General features: G+C 48.9%; 1 protein-coding gene across 3 annotated transcripts in view; it reads right to left on the bottom strand.

Annotated features, from left to right (window-relative positions):
• Positions 1-16,341: 16,341 nt before the first annotated feature.
• The window catches only part of BEND7 (BEN domain containing 7), a 48,352-nt gene continuing 46,172 nt past the window's right edge, over positions 16,342-18,521 (bottom strand). For all 3 annotated transcript variants that reach the window (XM_074903467.1, XM_074903468.1, XM_074903469.1), the window contains one exon: positions 16,342-18,305. In XM_074903467.1, coding sequence (XP_074759568.1) covers positions 18,244-18,305 — 62 coding nt within the window. In that variant the 3' untranslated portion in view covers positions 16,342-18,243. The remainder of the gene's footprint in view (positions 18,306-18,521) is intronic.

Genomic DNA, 18,521 nt, shown 5'->3' with positions numbered 1-18,521 from the left:
TCAGGTGTCCAAAACTTGAGCAAATGGGGAAAAGTGGTTTATACACCCAATTCCTCTGTTGGGAAATAGGTGCAACGTCAGCAAAGTGCTCTCGGGGCTGCAGGTGAGGTGCCCTGGAAGAGACCATGGGTGCTTAATGCAACCACTTGTCTCCACAGGGATCACCACTGTGCAATGGTGTATTTTCCCCTTTGGAAAAGCAAAAATAAACCAAACCCAAACCCTTAAGCAGAGGTTCGGTGGTTTGCTCTCCTCGAGGGGCTGAATGTGAGCGTGTTGCCATAACAGTCTCACAGCAGAGGAGGAACCTAAACATCTGTCTTGCATCCAGTCCAAGGTTTGCTGAGCCTGCAGGTAGCAGCTCCCCCAAGAAACTCCTGGAAAACCCCTGTTTTACATGTAGAGGGGAGGGATGCAAAGGCTGTTTCATGGGGACGACCAGTGGAGCTGCAAGAAGGTGAGCTGGAGCTCCCACCGTGCTGGGACACAGCGGTGGGTGGAGGAGGGCGTCGGGGCTCCCCGCAGCCTCTGCACCCTCCAATGCACCCCTGCCTCAGCAGGCATGCCCAGCAGCGGTGGGAAGTGCTGTAACACGGTGGTCTGCATCGTCCTGAAGGGCTTTTTTCCAGCATTTAAAAGAAAAAATGCACCAAAACACACAGGGAGAGTAATGATCATGCTGTTAAATCTTCCCATTTCTTCATTTCTTTCCCATCCCCTGCATCCCACTGCCCCCTCCCTCCCTACCCTGCAGCCAATTCTGAGTGTATTTTCTCAGGATTTGTGCCCAGGTTAAGTAAACTCTCCACAGCAGCATTTGCCTTTGCAGGACCTCACCCTCGGGCAGTGGGATAAAAGGGGTGAATGCTTGGAGCAGCCTGGGGGTCCCGGGGGGAGAGATGTCCCTCCAGGTGAGGTATTTTCCTGTGCAGATGGGAAAGCAAAACCAGCAGACGGGCAGTGCTGGGGGGAAAGCAGCAAAGCAAAAACCAGCAAACAGCCCCAGTACTGGCTGCTTTGATTTCCAGAAATGCAATTAACACCCGCCCTGATGCAACTCCGTGCTGGAGAGTGAATCAGCGGGAAAGAGCTGCTGTTCCCAAATGCAAAGTGTTGCCCCAAGCCCCGTCCACCGCTTGCTCGAGTGATGCCTGTGGAGTCCAAGGAGTCACTGCAGAGCCAAGTCTGAGCATCGTTTTTAACTCAGTTATTTGATTTAATCTGAGCTGTGGAGCCAAACCTTGCTATGACTAATATTCTTAGCCCTATCCATATGTCTGTGGTATAACTGATGGGTCAGGGAATAGATGTGGACTCAAAAAAAAATGGGGTTTACCCCCTTTGTTTGGGGTTGGTTTAATCTGGGTGGCTCTACAAAAGCTGCTGTGAACATTGGAGGGTGAGGAGTGGATGTGGGATGGGCGGATGGCAGCAGAGAAACCCAGGGGGCTGCTGGCAGGTCTGCCTGTGCCACTTAAACCACCACCAAACATCAGCTTCATGTGCACCTTCTGACAATCAGCAGGTAGCACTAGGGACAGAGCAGTGAATCCAACCCAGTCTTACCAGTTTGGACAAAGACTATAGGCACTGGAATGGCTCTTGCTCATAGAATCATAGAATAGTTTGGGTTGGAAAGGACCTTTAAAGGTCAGCTAGTCCAACACCCTGCAATGAGCAGGGACATCTTCAACTAGATCAGGTTTCTCAGAGCCACATCCAACCCGACCTTGAATGTTTCCAGGGATGGGGCATCTACCACCTCTCTGGGCAACCTGTGCCGGTGTTTCATCACCTTCATTGTAAAGAATTTCTTCCTTGTATCTATCACACCCAAGGTGATCTTGATGGTGCATGACACAGGCAGGTCAGGGTGGTTCTGCACAGCTGGTGGTGCTGCCTTGCACTGCACCCCCGGCATCCCACCCGAGGGGACCATTGGCATGGCTGGGATGGGCAGGGGGCTCCCCACTGCCAGGAGACCCCTGCAATGCTCACGACCTGGAGTCCAAATATCCTTGTTAGCAAGTTGACTGCTATTAGAAGTGAAGATAATATTTTAGAGGTGATCTCCTTGAACAGGCAATGATATTCCAGCGAGTTACAGACCGAGAAGGCAGAGTTCAGGGTAGAAAATTGCTTTTAAGTTCAGCCATTTAAGATATCAGCATTAGTTTTGCTTCTAAAACTTCCTGAGTGTGAGCAAGAATCACCTCACCCACCCACACTTACCAAATATTTAGTCATTTTTAACAAGTTAAACAAAGCCCTTTGATTGGATTTATGCTAATGGCTCCTCCGTAGGCATTTCTGATTCATTTACATTTCATTTTAAAATTGCCTGTGTACATTGCTGATTCTCACCAACACCATTAGCAGATAAAAGGAACAAGTAACGGGTCACAGACGCCACAAGATGGCAATAGTTGAAGAGCAATTTGTTTCTGAAGGAAGAGATCTGGGGTTCGCCAGCAAACCGCCTCTGGAAGGGCACCGCGCTGCCTGTGCATTAACCTTCGCACTTGCAGAGGGGTTTGTGTTGGACAAAAGCAAAGTAGTTTGTGTGTAGGGTGCGTGGGTTCATCTTCCCCCTTCAGAGACAGGGATGGAGGAGGACAGAGAAGATGTGAGAGTTGCTCAAGGTCAGCCCAGCAGTGTCCTGCCTCCCGGTTTCACAAAGCAAAACTTGCAGCGTGAAACACAGGCGGTTTGTCCGCCCGGAGATGGAGCCTCTGAGTCCTGGCCATGGGTGCAAAGGTTGGGTTTGCCTGGATCTGACCCTCCTGGGCAGGTTGCGGCCAGGCGTGTCGCTGCCCCAACATCTTGAATGTGTCTACCAACACCTGATTTGTGGGGTTAGGAGAAAAGGTCTCAGCCCCACAGCACCCCTAGGCCCAACACGGAGGAGGCTGCAGTAGATAAGAGTGTCTCTGACTCAGTGGCAGGGCTAAGACCCGGTTGCTCTTCAAACAATGTTAGATCCTATATGACCTGCAGTGATGGGGTTCAGAGCTTCTGGAAGGCCTTGATACGGTCACCTGCTAACACTTGTGCCTCTAAATTGGAGAGATATGGGTTTGATGGATGGACTGTTAGATGGATAAGGAATTGGCTGGATAGCCATGTCCAGAGTTGCAGTCAACATTTCAACGTTCAAGTGGAAACCAGTAATGAGTGGTGTACCTCTAGGCTTCATACCAGGACCAGAGCTACTTAATATCTTCATCAATGACATAGTGTCATGGTTTAACCCAGCAGGCAGCTAAACACCACACAGCTGTTTACACACACACCCCCCTGCAGTGGAATAGAAGAATTAGAAAAAAAGTAAAATTCATGGGTTGAGATAAAGACAGTTTAATAGGACAGAAAAGGAAGGGGATAAATAAACAGATCATTCAATAAAAAATTAAGTAATGATGATGATAATGATGATAATAGACTTATAATAATATACAAAACAAGTGATGCACGATGCAATTGCTCACTATCCACCTACCAATGCCCAGCCAGTTCCCAAGCCGTGGCCCCTGGCCAGATTTCCTCCTAGTTCATATACTGAGCATGACGTCATATGGTATGGAATATCCCTTTGTCCAGTTTGGGTCAGCTGCCTTGGCTGTCCCTCTGCCAGCTTCTTGTGCACCCCCAGCCTCCTCACTGGCAGGGCAGTGTGAGAAGCTGAAGAGTCAGCCCAGAGAATTGTGGTAAACGGAGTTAAATCCAGCCAGCAGCGGGTCACGAGTGGTGTCTCCCTGGGCTCAGTTTTGGGGCCACTCCTGTTTAACATCTTTATTGATGATCTAGATGAGGGGATCGAGTGCACCCTCAGTCAGTTTGCAGCTGACACCCAGTTGGGTGGGAGTGTTGATCTGCTCGAGGGTAGGGAGGCTCTGCAGAGAGACCTGGACAGGCTGGAGCCATGGGCTGAGCCCAACTGGGGGAGTTTCAATAAGGGCAAATGCCAGGGGCTGCCCTTGGGCCACAACAACCCCCAGCAGTGCTACAGGCTTGGGGAGGAGTGGCTGGAGAGCTGCCAGTCAGAGAGGGACCTGGGGGGGTGATTGACAGCTGGCTGAATATGATCCAGCAGTGTGCCCAGGGGGCCAAGAAGGCCAATGGCATCCTGGCTTGTGTCAGCAATAGCGTGGCCAGCAGGGACAGGGAAGGGATCTGACCCCTGTACTCGGCACTGGTGAGGCCGCCCCTCGATTCCTGTGTTCAGTTTTGGGCCCCTCACTACAAAAAGGCCATTGAATGACTCGAGCGTGTCCAGAGAAGGGCAACGGAGCTGGTGCAAGGTCTGGAGCACAGGTTGTACGAGGAGCGGCTGAGGGAACTGGGGGGGTTTAGTCTGGAGAAGAGGAGGCTGAGGGGAGACCTCATCGCCCTCTACAGCTCCCTGACAGGAGGGTGCAGAGAGCTGGGTTTGAGCCTCTTTAGCCTAGTAGAAAGCCACAGGACAAGAGGGAATGGCCTCAAGTTGTGCCAGGGAAAGTTCAGACTAGATATTAGGAAGCATTTCTTTCCAGAAGGGGTTGTTAGGCGTTGGAATGGGCTGCCCAGGGAGGTGGTGGAGTCCCCATCCCTGGGGGTGTTCAAGAGTAGGGTCGATTTAGAGCTTAAGGATATGCCGTAGGTGGGAACTGTGCTACACGAACGGTTGGACTAGATGATCTCCAGGGTCCTTTCCAACCTAGATGATTCTGTGATTCTGTGATTCTGAGACCCTGACTTAGTGTAAACACTGCTCAGCAGCAACTAAAGCATCAGTGTGTTATTAACATTATTGTCATCCTAAACCCAAAACACAGCACCATACCAGCTACTAGGAAGAGAATTAACTTTATTCCAGCCAGGACAATATCTACCAATTCTATATCATTTACATCATGCCCAGGTTCCACACTTTCCAAGACATCCCAATTAATCACCACCATCTTTCCTGTCTTTTGCAATATACACACAGATATCATTCCCTCAATCTATGGGCCATCCCTCTAAAATCTCCATTGACTTAATTTAGTCCATAACTTTGGGTTCCATCTGTTATAGGAGTCCTTCAGGGCAGGAGACATTGTGTGTGGTGTTGGATTGTTGTATGCTGAAACCAGTTCTGGTTCCATCACCACTGTGCTTGTCCAGTTCTATCATTACTGCACTTTGCCTGGTTTCATCAAAATTAATTCTTTATTAATCTGGGCAATTTTTACTTTAATACCATAGATATGGCATATAGCAACCATAGCAGTGATGACATACAGTATTAAATAGCAATTAACATAATAGAATTCCAATCATTGGCTATTCTCACCCAGCATCAAATCCCCTTGAGGTACACATCACACTTCCCCATCCTTCCACATCACCCACCAAGTGCACCCAGGTCCTTGAACAAAAGCAGTCTCATGGATGGGTTTGCCTTTGCCTGAGGCAGGAATGACCCAAACCATCTTCCCCAGCATATGTTTTATGTGTACTGCAGGGACTTTATCTGCTTCTATAGTGCGTAGAAGTTTTGACTGGGCAGGGCCAGCCTGATTGGCAGATCCCCTAGTGTTGACTAACCATGTGGCTTTTATGAAATGTGTAGCCCAATTTTTAAATGTCCCAGCACCTGTTGCTCTGAGTGTAGTCTTTAACAGTTCATTGTATTGTTCAATTTTCCCAGAGGCTGGTGTGTGACAGGGGCTGTGGTATACCCACTCAATACCACGCTCTTTGGCCCAGGTGTCTAGGAGGTTGTTTTGGAAATAAGTCCCATTGTCTGACTCAATTCTTTCTGGGGTGACATGTCACCATAAGACTCATTTTTCAAGGCCCAGGATAGTGTTCCAGGTGGTGGCATGGGGCACGGGATATGTTTCCAGCCATCCGGTCATTACTTCCACCGTTGTAAGCACATGATGCTTGCCTTGGAGGGTTTGTGGGAGTGTGATATAGTCAGTCTGCCAGGCCTCCCTATATTTATATTTCAGACATCATCCTCCATACCTGAGAGGCTCTAACTGCTTGGCTTGCTTGATTGCAGCACATATTTCACATTCATGGGTAACCTGCGCAATAGTGTGCATGATCAAGTCCACCCTTTCATCATGAGCCCATCTATATGTTGTGTCTCTTCTTTGATGGCCTGAGGTGTCATGGGACCATTGGGCTGAGCCAATTCAATCTTAGCAGCCTGATCCACCTGACGGTTGTTTTGATGTTCTTCAGTGACCCAACTCTTGGGTACATGAGCATCTACGTGATGTCTTTTATGACCAGGTTCTCTACCCAAGCAGCAATATTTTGCCATAATTCAGCAACCCAGATGGGTTTGCCTCTGCGCTGCCAGTTGGTCTGCTTCCATTGCTATAGCCACTCTCACAGGGTGTTTGCCACCATCCATGAGCCCGTATAAAGTACTGTCTGTTTATCTTGTTCAGTAGTATCTAAAGCCAGCTGGATAGCTTTCAGCTCTGCAAACACTCGTTTCACCTTGGCCTTCAGCAGTTTCTGTGACTTGCTGTGAAGGACTCCACACAGCAGCTTTCTACCATCCATATTTTCCTACAGTACAACAGGACCCATCAGTGAAAAAAGCATATTGCTTCTCATTTTCTGGTAGTTTATTGTACAGTGGGGCCTCTGCAGGACATGGCTCCTTCTCCTTTGGCAATATTCTGAAATCTTTGCCTTCTGTCCAGTCCATGGATTCCTGGATGTCCTGGTTTCAGCTGGGATAGACCTAATTTTTTTTACCTTCTTGAAAGCTAGAATAGTGCTGTGTTTTGGGTTCAGTATGGGATTTGGTATGAGAATAATGTTAATAATGTACTGATGTTTATAGTTGTTCCTAAGAAATGAAGGACTTTTCAACTTCTCAGGTCTTGCCAGTGCGCAGGTGCACAAGAAGCTGGGGGGAGCACAGCCAGAGCAACGGACCCAAAGTGGCCAATAGAATATTCCGTATCATATAGTGGCATGCTCAGTACATAGGTGAGGGCTGATTGTGAAGCTCACTCTCACTTCCAGGATTGTGGTTTCAGGATTCTCTCTTTCCTGGGATCACTAGCCAGGAATGGGCTGGGCATTGGTCAGCAGGTGATGAGCAATTGCATTGTGCATTAATTGTTTGTATTTTCTATTATTATTATAATTGTTATTTGAATTCTATTTTATTTCAATTATTAGATAATTGTTATTTAAATTCTATTTTATTTCAATTATTAGATTGTTTTTATCTCAACCGATGAGTCTCCTTACCTTTACCCCTCCAATTCTTTCCCCCACCTGCTGGGATGTGGGTGACCGAGTGTCTGTGTGGTGTTTGCTGACTGGGTTTAAACCATGACACATAACAACTGGGGTTCCCTACTCAAGCCTGTTGTGTGACCAGTGTGACCCACTTACTCTACGTGGCATGAGTTTCATGGTGTGTAGAGGGGACCATCCCTTTGAACATCCAGCCCAGCACTGGCAGGTGAGGTGCCAGGAGGAGCTGTGCTTCAGTACCAACCACTTCCAAAGCAGCTCAAACTCTTTCATATGCTGCCAATATTTCTTTTTCAGTTGGAGTACAGCAGGCTTCAGATTCTCTATACCCCGACTCCAAAACCCCAGGGGCTGATCTTGAGCCTCCCCTGGTGCTCTCTGCCAGAGACTCCAGGTAGGGCCATTCTCCCTGGCTGCAGAGTAGAACACATTTTTAACATCTTGTCTTTCCCAGACTGGCCCAAGAGCTACTGCATGAACAATCTCCTGTTTAATTTGTTCAAAGTTTTGTCATTGTTCAGTGCCCCATTTGAAATTGTTCTTTTCCTGGGTCGCTTGATAGAGAGGGCTTACAACTGGACTGTAATTTGGAATATGCATTCTTCAAAAATCTGCAACACCTAAAAAACCTTGTGTTTCCTTTCTGCTAGTTGGTGGAGACGTAGCTGTTATTTTGTTGATTGCATCCATTGGGATCTGATGAGGTCCATATTGGGATTTTACTCCTAAAAACTGGATCTCCTGTGCAGGTCCCTCGACCTTACTTTGTTCAATGGCAAAACCAGCTTTCAGAAGGACTCAGACTATTTACTTCTCTTACTCAAAAACTTCTGTTGTGTTGCTCGACATGATGATGTCATGAACGTACTGCAGGTGTTCCAGAGCTTCACCCTGTGGCAGTGCAGTCTGAATCAGTCCAGCAAATGGTGGGGCTGTGTTTCCACCCCTAGGGCAGTTGATTCCAGGTGTACCGGACATCCCTCCAAGTGAAAGCAAATTGTGGCCTACATTCTGCTGCCAAAGGGATTGAAAAAAACACATTAGCGATATCAGTTGTGATGTACCACTCGACTGCCTTTGATGCCAGTTCGTACTGAAGCTCTAGCATGTACACATAGACAGTGGTTTCTAGTGCACCCTCAGAAAGTTTGCAGATGACACCAAGTTGAGTGGTTCAGTTGATTTACTAGAGGGAAGGGATGCCATCCAGACAGACCTTGGCAGCTGAAGGACTGGACCCATGTGAATGTCATGAGGTACAATGAGGCCAAGGGCAAGGTCCTGAACCTGGGTGAGGACAACCCCCAGTGTCAGTACAGGCTGGGGGATGAGGGATTGAGAGCAGCCCTGCTGAGAAGGACTTGGGGCTATTTGTGGATGAAAACCTGGACATGAGCCAGCAATGTGCACTCACAGCCCAGAAAGCCAACCATGTCCTTGGACTGCATCAAGAGAAGTGTGGCCAGCAGGTCAAGGAGGGGATCCTCCTCCTCTACTCCTCTCTGGCGAGACTCCACCTGCAGTGCTGTGTCCAGCTCTGGGGTCACCAGTACAAGAAAGATGTGGACCTGTTGGAGCGGGTCCAGAGGAGGCCACAAAAGTGATCAGTCTGGAACACCTCTCCTACGAACACAGGCTGAGAGAGTTGGGGTTGTTCAGCCTGGAGAGGAGAAAGCTTCAGGGACAACTTATTGAGCCTTTCAATATATAATAAGGTCTTACAAGGAAAACAGAGAGACTTTTTACTGAGGCCTGTAGTGACTGAACAAGGAGCAATTGTTTTAAACTGAGAGAGGATAGGTATAGATTGGGCATAAGGAAGAAATTCTTTACTGTGAGGGTGGTGAGGCCCTGACACATGTTTCCCAGAGAAGCTGTGGCTGCCCCCTCCCTGGAAGGGTTCAAGGCCAGGTTGGACGGGGCTTTGGGCAACCTGGGCTAGTGGAAGGATGTATTGTGTTTGCATGGCAAGATTTTGGTAGCGCGGGGACGGGGGGAAGCAGGCTACAGGGGTGATTTCTGTGAGAAGCTGCTAGAGGCTTCCCCCATGTCCAACAGAGCCAATGCCAGCCGGCTGCAGGAGGGACCCACCACTGGACAAGGACGAGCCCATCGGTGACGTGGGATAACGTATTTAAGAAGGGGGAAAAGTTACTGTGCAGCAGCAACTTCAGCTGGAGAGAGGAGTGAGAATATGTGAGCGAAACAACCCTACAGCCGCCAGGTGAGTGCAGCAGGAGGGGCAGGAGGTGCTCCAGGCCCGGAGCAGAGGTTCCCCCCCAGCCCGCGGGCAGCCCATGGGGAGGCAGCTGTGCCCTGCGCCCAGGGAGGGGAACGGAGGAGCAGATCTCCACCTGCAGCCCGGGGAGGGCCCCGCGCTGAAGCAGGGGGTGCCCGAAGGAGGCCGTGACTGTGGGAAGCCCACGCTGGAGCAGGCTCCTGGCAGCACCTGTGGCCCCGTGGGGAGAGGAGCCCACGCTGGAGCAGGTTTCTGGCAGGACTTGTGGCCCCGCGGGGGACCCACGCTGGAGCAGCTGTGCCTGAAGGGCTGCACCCCCTGGCAGGGACCCACGCTGGGGCAGTTCGTGAAGAGGTGCAGCCCCCGGGAAGGACTCACGATGGACAAGTTCATGGAGGACTGTCTGCTGGGGGGGGGACCCCAGGCTGGGGCAGGGCAGGAGTGTGAGGAGTCCTCCCCTGAGGAGGAAGGAGCGGCAGAGACAGCGTGCAATGAACTGAGCAAAGACCCCATTCCCTGTCCCCTGTACTGCTGGTAGAGAGGAGGTAGAGAAAATCGGGATTAAAGCTGAGCCCAGGAAGAAGGGAGGGGTGGGGGGAAGGTGTTCTAAGATTTATTTCTTATTTCTCATTAGCCTACTCTGATTTGATTCAATAAATTAGGCTAATGCCCCCCCAATCGAGTCTGTTTTACCTGTGATGGTAATAGCTGAGTGATCTCTCTCGCTTTATCTTGACTCATGAGCCTTTTGTTGTATTTTCTCTGCCCTGTCCAGTTGAGGAGGGCAGTTATAGACCAGCTTTAGTGGGCACCTGGCATTCAGCCAGGGTCAACCCACCACAGTGGGACAGCAGATCTGCAGGTCTCCATCCTGCCCAAGCAGCTCCATCTCCCCCCTGGGCCAGAGCTAACCCGGCACTGCTGAGCAGCAAAACTGCAGGCTGAGACCTCAGCAACGTCCTCCTCAAAGGGAAATCCCTCCCCAGATCAAGCCCTCACATTCCCTTGGTTGAGCTTGTTTGATTTCCTGCCTAGCATGAAAAGAAGTGCAAAAGTTTGACTCAGAGCAGGAAGGGCGTAACCTTGGCCATGAACCTGGGCTTCCTACCTGAACAGCAACAAGTGGAGTTACCAGAAGCTCTCCAAAAGCAGACATCCAGCTATAAGAGATTGATTCTGGAGAATCATCCACTTCCATTCATTAAAGTGAATGCTGGCTTGCACAGAAAGCCCCTCAGCCTGGGATGAGGTGTGTGGCTGCAGCGTCCCTGGGTTGGCAGCACCTCCTGCTCCTGCCTGCAGCTCCTCTGGAGGACAGGGGTGACACGGACTGGGCAAGCATAAGGTGTCCATCATCTTCACTGCAGGTCCATCACACCTGCAGGTCCAGCTTCAGCCTGGGCTTTTCCCTGCCACCCCAAAAGGATGTCCTGTCTGCTGCAGGGAGGGATGGGGAAAGGGAGAACGTTGCCACAGAGCAGGAGGTAGAAATAAAAACCATGGGAGAGGTGAGACAGCCTGGGAAAGGAGGAGGTCCTCACTGCCTGGACCTGGCCATGGGCTGGATGGAGACCCCAGGGATAACACCCCACTAGGGTGGGTGCTGGGAGCCTGCATGTGGGTGACCTGTGGCTGAGGCAGGAGTCTCTGCTGCTCTAAGACTTTCCCAAGGGGACATTAAATGAGAGATGGGCGCTGATCCATCATGCTCAGTGAAGGGCAGCAGAGGACCCACGCAGGAGCTCATTGCTGTAATAAATGTTAAATGCAAAATCTATGTTAATGCACTGGGGTTTGGCTCACTTCATGCTCTCCAGGTGATGAAGCTTTGAAGGTGATGCCCTGACAAGCAGAGAAGCCAGGAAATGGAGGCGGTCTCGCAGCAGCACCCAAATCTCCATCTCTGTGGGAGTGCCTGCTCCCTGGGGACCGGCAGCACCTGGGTGTTCAGGGCAGCTGGGGGCTGCTCACCAGCCTCTGCCTGTGTTTTAGCCCTGGGGCAAGAAGCGAAGGGCAGTGGCATCCCCAAGCAGGGTGTCTCTCCACAGTATCAGATCACCTGTGGTAGCTTGGACCAGAGGGACAGAATGACGAATGTGTTGCGAGTCATCAGGTGTCACTGACGCCGTCCTGTTGCCCATCCAGACTATGGTGATTGGGCAAATTTTATGCAGGCAAAGGGTGTTTCTAACCCCAAGGCAAACATTCCCTGCAGGGTGTCCAGCCCAGCCTGGGTGCCTTTGGCTCTCCCCACAGCATCAGCCTAGTAGGATGCTGATGGAGGGGTAGGAAGCAGATGATCCACTGGTGCTGCCAGCATCAAGCTGTATGCTCCAGGGAGCTGGAGGTCTCAGGGCTTTGTGGACCAAGCCATCACCATTGAAAAAGTCAAGAAAATCAAGGGTAGCTGGTTTCACCGTTCTGTCCAGCCAAAAATCAGGCCAGATGCTGTGGGCAGGATCCACCACTGCTGTGCCGCAGCATCAGGAGGTAGAGATGTGGCAGTGCGGAGAGTTGGGGTCTGAGTGCGCAGGCAGGAGCTCAGGGAAAGGGAAATCAGAAGGGAGCAGAGGCCCAGCTAAGAGCATAGCAGTTTACACACATCCCCTGTGCCGCAATGGATGGAGACATGAGATACAGTCAGTGAATCCTGAAATCTCTCGGGATTAAATGATTACATTAATCTTTGCTTTCTCTAAGCCGTGGTAACAGCAACAGCCACATGCTGGTTCCAGTCCAGATCCCTCTGTGCTAACTTCACGGTGACTTGCTGGGGAGCTGACATGGGCTCACAGTGTCCTGACATGCCAATGTCCCCCTTGTCCTCCTCCAGCCTGCACTTGCTTTCACCTGGTGCCACCGGGGAGTACTGGGCATGAGGCAAAAGTGGAGCAGGATGTTGCAACATTCCCTGTTGCTGCCAATGAGGTTTTTTTAAAAGTCTCACGGACTGATTTCCTTTGCTGGAGTGCAGGATCACCTCCCAGTGTGTGCACGTGCTGTCTATATGATGGTTTGCTGAACCACCTCTGGGCAGCGGATGTCCCTGAGACCACATGAGTGTCAGTCGATGGCAGAACTTTGTGAGTTGACCTTTTCCATCCACCCTGACCTGCCCAGGCATCATCTGAAGATGACAATTCTCCTGGGTGTTCTGGTGATGGACGTGATCAGGGGACATCCCTGGCCATGGTGGTGGTTGCCACCCCAAGCTGGGCCTATGGCCAGGCTCCAGCAGGAGCCATGGGCCACCATAGTTCTCCCACCCATGATGGCTCTTGCTGGGCAGAGGTAGATGAAGGTCTTCAGCCCATGCCAGTTGGTAGCATCAGGGGCAACTGCAGTGTTGTGAAACTTTAACTCAAAGTTATGTTGGGATGAGCTGCATGGGAGAGCAACCATCGGTGGACCATTTATCCTCCCAGACCTTCAGAAAAGATAATGGACCAGTTTGGCAATTTATGGGCCAAGGGTCCAGCTAATTGTGTGCTATCTGCCACAGCAGCTTGTAATCCTTGACAAAGGTCCCACAGGGCAAGGGTGAGCCAAAGCAGTTCCTTCCTGGCCTTGGCCCAGTGTTTCCAGCCATGGGGCCTTGCTCGACCCCTGCAGCCACTCTTGATGGCTGAATTTTCTCTCTGAAGGATGCTATTGCTATTTGGCTGTTACCTTCCTTGCTTGGCTGTGGTGAGGTCTTCCAGGGCTGGAGAGTCACAAGGTCAGCTCGAGGTAGGCTTAGACATCCTGTGGGGACTCCTCCTGAGGGCAGTTTTGGAGCAAAACAGCTCATCTGAAGGCAGCTGCTGGAAGGGTCAGATGGATGCTGTGTAGTGTGAGTCTGGTGCCTGCAGCTGCCCAAGGGAGCGAGAGGAGTGAAGGGGATAATGTGGGTCATGAAACACAGCCTCTTCTCCTCTTACCACCATCCCTCTGGTCAACAGTTACTTGCAATTACAAGCCAGAATTATGCCCTTGTTCCTAATTAGCTGCTTTGCTCATCCTGACTCCTTTATACCTCTGAGGATCTGAGTGGAGGGAGGAGCCAGTGCAGAAACACAAGGGGTGTGTCTCCCTGATTTCCAAATTCCCCAAGTATTAGCTATTTTCTGCCCCTGTTAGCAGTCAGGCATAACGACATATGCATGAAGGGGAGGGGAAAAGCTGATGGAATTATTTCATTTTTTTTAAAGCCCAGAATCAATGTTTACACACTGGAGCTAAATTATTTATACACATAATGTTATAGGTTTCACATCAGTGGCTTTTATTAGCATTCAGCGGATGAGAAATCATACCTGACCTACTTGTACAAACCCCTCTCGTGCCTCTCTGAGATGAATGTGTGGTGGGAAGGGGTGAAGGTGCTCACCCCAGCCCAGCTGTGGGGATGCTTTAGCAGTGGGAGAGCCAGTGGAGGGAGAAGGGATGTCTCAGCACCTCCTACAAGACATTTTGCTACTTTGGATTTTGGGGAGAATATGCACAAGGGGGTTATTTTTGAAAAATCTTGCAAAATCCTGTCTACATCTGTCTCTCTAGGAGGATGTGGCCCCACGGATTTTTCCCAGGACTGTGCCCCCTCCCTTCCCCAGCGAAGGATAAATGTGCTTCCCTGCAAGGCATCACAACCTCTGCAAAGGGTAGGTTTTGGGGGGATAAGGAGGGGTGGCTGCACCCAGACCACCCAACCCCAAACCACTCTGATGTGATGGCATGTGTTTCCCCCGAAAGACTCAGCCAGCCATTTCTAAACCAACATGTCACAGGCACTTGAGATGACTTTCTTCTTGTCTCGCAATTAATGCATTTTTTATAAAGCCCAAGCTCCAGTTTCCTTTCATGTTACCAGGAGGATATCCTTTCTCCTCTCAAGCTTCGGAAGGATTTTTTTCACACAAAGTATTAATCTCTAGTGTCCTGTACACAGGACAGAGGGATGCACTGGCCAAACGGCCCGGGAAGGGTGCTGGAGCTCGGCTGGAGCCCCTGTGTGGATGCTGGCAATGGCGCTTGCTCCATCCCGAGGCTGTTTCAACAGGTGAAACTGCAGCCTTGCAGACCTGCTGGTGGCTTTGCAGCACAGATGAAATTTGGTGCCTTGTGGATCCTGTCACATAGCAACATTTCTCACTTTTAATTGTGTCTTAAAGACAGGCCACTTAATGTTACAAGTAAGTGTATTAACCTGCCCCCTGTCTAAAAAAAACCAAGCTAAACAAAGCCACACTTTGGGGCATGACTTATAGCACAGAGCAGGTGAGTGAAAATACTTGTTTATCAAAGGATGGATTCGTTCCATCAAGCTAGAAGATTCCTAATTGTGTGAGTGATGAGTTGCATTCAGATCTGAAGCCAATTCATGGGTGGTGGAGGGCAACGGCAATTGCTGTTCACCCTGTCAGGCTGGAGGAGTGGGCCCATGTGAATGTCATGAGGTTCAGCAAGGCCAAGTGCAAGGTCCTGAACCTGGGTCAAGGCAACCCCCAGTGTCAGTACAGGCTGGGGGATGAAGGGGTTGAGAGCAGCCCTGCTGAGAAGGACTTGGGGCTATTGGTAGATGAAAACCTGGACATGAGCCAGCAATGTGTGCTCACAGCCCGGAAAGCCAACTGTATCCTGGGCTGCATCAAGAGAAGTGTGACCTGCAGGTCAAGGGAGGTGACTCTGCCCCTCTACTCCACTCTGGTAAGACCCCTCCTGCAGTGCTGTGTCCAGCTCTGGGGGCACCAGTACAGGGAACACATGGACCTGTTGGAGCGGGTCCAGAGGAGGCCACAAAGATAATCAGAGGGCTGGAACACCTCCCCTGTGAAGAAAAGATGAGAGAGTTGGGGTTGCTCAGCCTGGAGAAGGCTCCAGGGAGACCTTATAGTGGCTTTTCAATACTTAAAGGGGGCTTATAAGGGTCTGTAGTGACAAGACAAGGGGCAGCAGTTTTAAACTGGGAGGGTAGGTTTAGACTGGACATTAGGAAAAAAGTTTTTACAAAAATGAGGGTGGTGAGACACTGGCACAGGTTGCCCAGAGAAGCTGTGGCTGCCCCCTCCCTGGAAGGGTTCAAGGCCAGGTTGGACGGGGCTTTGGGCAACCTGGGCTAGTGGAAGGTGTCCCTGCCCTGGCAGCAGGGGTAGAACTAGATGACCTTAAAAGGTCCCTTCCAACCCAAACCCTTCTGTGATCTATGATTTAGTTGCTCCTTCAATGCTCCCCAATGGAGAGGGACCGTGCTGACTCAGAGCATGTCACACGGATGCAGGACGTGCACCAGGCTGCAGCTGATCTGTGCTGACCGGAGCGTAAAGGAAACTCTCACTGGACTTTTTACCAGCAATTTATCCCTAGCGCTCCTTATATAAAGCAGAAAAGGTGTGGTGAGCCGCTTTGTCACTTCACTGGCTCCTTGTAATTGATGGAAGATTAGCAGGAACAAGTTTTTGCAGGAAATATTTTCTAAGGCTAAACAACATTTGACGAGGGTGTGATAATAAATTACCAAGCATATATCTTTGCAACTACTTCAAATTATGAGTATTGGTTTGTCCTTCCTATGTGTTGTTTCCATAGAAGCAGAGATTAACCTTTTAAGTGCAGATTATAAAGGCACCTAATTCAATTAAAATTAGACTTCAAGCATATCAGCACTTAATACTCAAGGGTTATTATGCTATTGGATATAGACATCATCGTGATTGGCAGGCAGCATGGTTTCTGTCTGAGCCAGCTGGAAAAATAGTTTTGTGGTGGTAACTTTTAGGGTTTTCCTATACATTTCCCTATGTAGTCCACTAATTGCTAGGTAATTCCTCTGAAATACGGGAATCCAGCACAGAACACAGGAACACACATGCAATTAAAGTTATTTATTGTAGGTTGTCTTTTCTGAACTGACAAAGAGGGTTTCCCAGAGATCGATAACACAACACAATGTTATACACCATTTCACAACTAGTCCCTTGTCGCTTTATTAAGAACATAGTAATTTAAAAATATCTAAATATTTACATATTAATAAAACATATATACAGAAGATTGAGACATTTTTACCTAAATATGGAATGATTTTTTATTTTCTTCTCTCTAATAAACCCTATAAAAAGATTTCTGAAGAAAGTCTGAACAGTAGTCACAGTAAGTAAACACAAATGCAATCTTCCAAATTTACAAAACGCTGATTCCATTGCTGAAGGGTTACAATACGGACACAACAGGCCGGTGCTCCCTGCCCAGTGCAGGCAACTCCAAGCCACAAGGGAAGGAAAGACTCAAATTTTAAGGTTTGCAGTGCATATTCGATCTATTCCACAGTTTCAGAGAGAACAGGGTCATTCCTAAAAGTCCACAGGAGGTGGGTGGGGAAGGGCTGGGAGCCCGGTTTCTCAGGTGCCAGGAGAGCAAAATGCTCCCATTGGCTTCGGTTACTTGTGAATGTTCAGCAACATCTGAGAAACAGGCTTTAGGATTGTTAAAAAAAGAGATTAAATATTTTAAAAACCATCCCACTCTGTAATAGCACTTCTGTTGAGACACTCAAAGGCCAAATAGTTTCCAAAAAGAAAAGATGCACCTAAATATACACAGAGAAAGGAAACACAATGGTAAAGGCTCTAGCAAGCTCTTCCTTGAATTTCAGGAAACACACTCAAACTACCTGGCGATCGATAGATGTTTCAGGTTAAGACCTTCTAGACTTTTTCCCGACATTTTTAAAGTGAATTTAGTGCTGATGAAAGGTGCAGAAGTGAAGGTTTGCATGGAGGGCTGCATACGATTTTACCTTAGCCCTGATCTGAAAGGACTGACCCTTTCAGTGTCTAAGAGGGTAGTGCAATTTCTTGATCGATTCACTCATCTGAACTGCTGAGATATCAATAGAGTGCCAGTCAAAAGGTGACCTTTTTTTTTTTTTTTTTTTAAATAGGTGAATATTGTTGCCAAGGGCAGTGGTTGAAAAATCACAGTGTGCAGACCCTCTTCCTGGAAAGCAGCAAACTAATATGTTTTGAGATTGAAGTGGTAGGGCAACACGGGGGGTGAAAAGTGAAGGGAGAACGACCACCTCCAGCAATCTGCACTTCAAAGATGCTCGAGAGCCATCCTAGGACCATGTAGGGGAAATTGTTTGAGGAATAGCTTCTCCTTGCTGTAGTTAGGAAACCAGGCACTGCTGGGAGGAATCCTGCTTTATTTCCTGCTAAATCCAGCGAGGACTTTTTAATCACAGCTGCGTATGACTGGTCATTGGTACCAAGGCAGCCAGGAAAGGAAAAATGGGTCTGCAGAAGCAAAGAGCTTCGCTGGGTCAAATGCTTATCGAGCCCCTGGGGTTCATGATGGAGAGAGATGCCACCCTGGTCCCTGGGGACGGGAGGAGTCACCCAGCTGTGTGTATTCACCTCTGCGTGGCTTAAGACAAAACACTGCTGGCAAGCATACAATCACGTGGAAAAATACAATCATGGAGGAAAAACAAAGGCAAGAGAAAGTCTTCAGAGTGGATACACCACTAATTAAATAATGCATTGGATACGGAGGGAATTTAATTAAGATGAAGAACAGTGAAGCAATCTGGTGGTTTCGTTATTTGACTTTACACGGAAAACGTATGAAACAACACAAACTTGAAGGGAAAATGGTATGGATGTCCATGTCTTTTGGTAAGCTGAAGTTCTCTCGTTGATCTTCCGGAAACATTATTCAAAGGACAGGATATTTCTATCTGCTAAGAACACTGATTCAGGATGTGAAAATCAAGCTGAAAAATCTGGGTTTGTGTCTATCAGATGATCTGTTGTCGTGTCAAAAAGGTTACCTGAAGGAAGAAAGAGTTTGAAGAAATCAGTTCAAAAATATAAAAATTTAAGAAATCAGTAATTTGAAAAAAAAATTTAAATGATGAACATTGTATACATGAATTCTAACTTTAATTTGTGATGGGGCTGAACTGCTGGTATGTGCGCAGACAGCAGTTACTGAATTCCATTTAGAGTAGAGCTCAATCGGCTAAAGAAAAGCAAATTAAATAGAT

The sequence above is a fragment of the Athene noctua genome, chromosome 3 (genome assembly GCF_965140245.1).
Source record: "Athene noctua chromosome 3, bAthNoc1.hap1.1, whole genome shotgun sequence".
NCBI lineage: Eukaryota > Metazoa > Chordata > Aves > Strigiformes > Strigidae > Athene > Athene noctua.
Note: the sequence above shows the minus strand (reverse complement) of the source record. Positions and strands in the feature narration are given on the sequence as shown.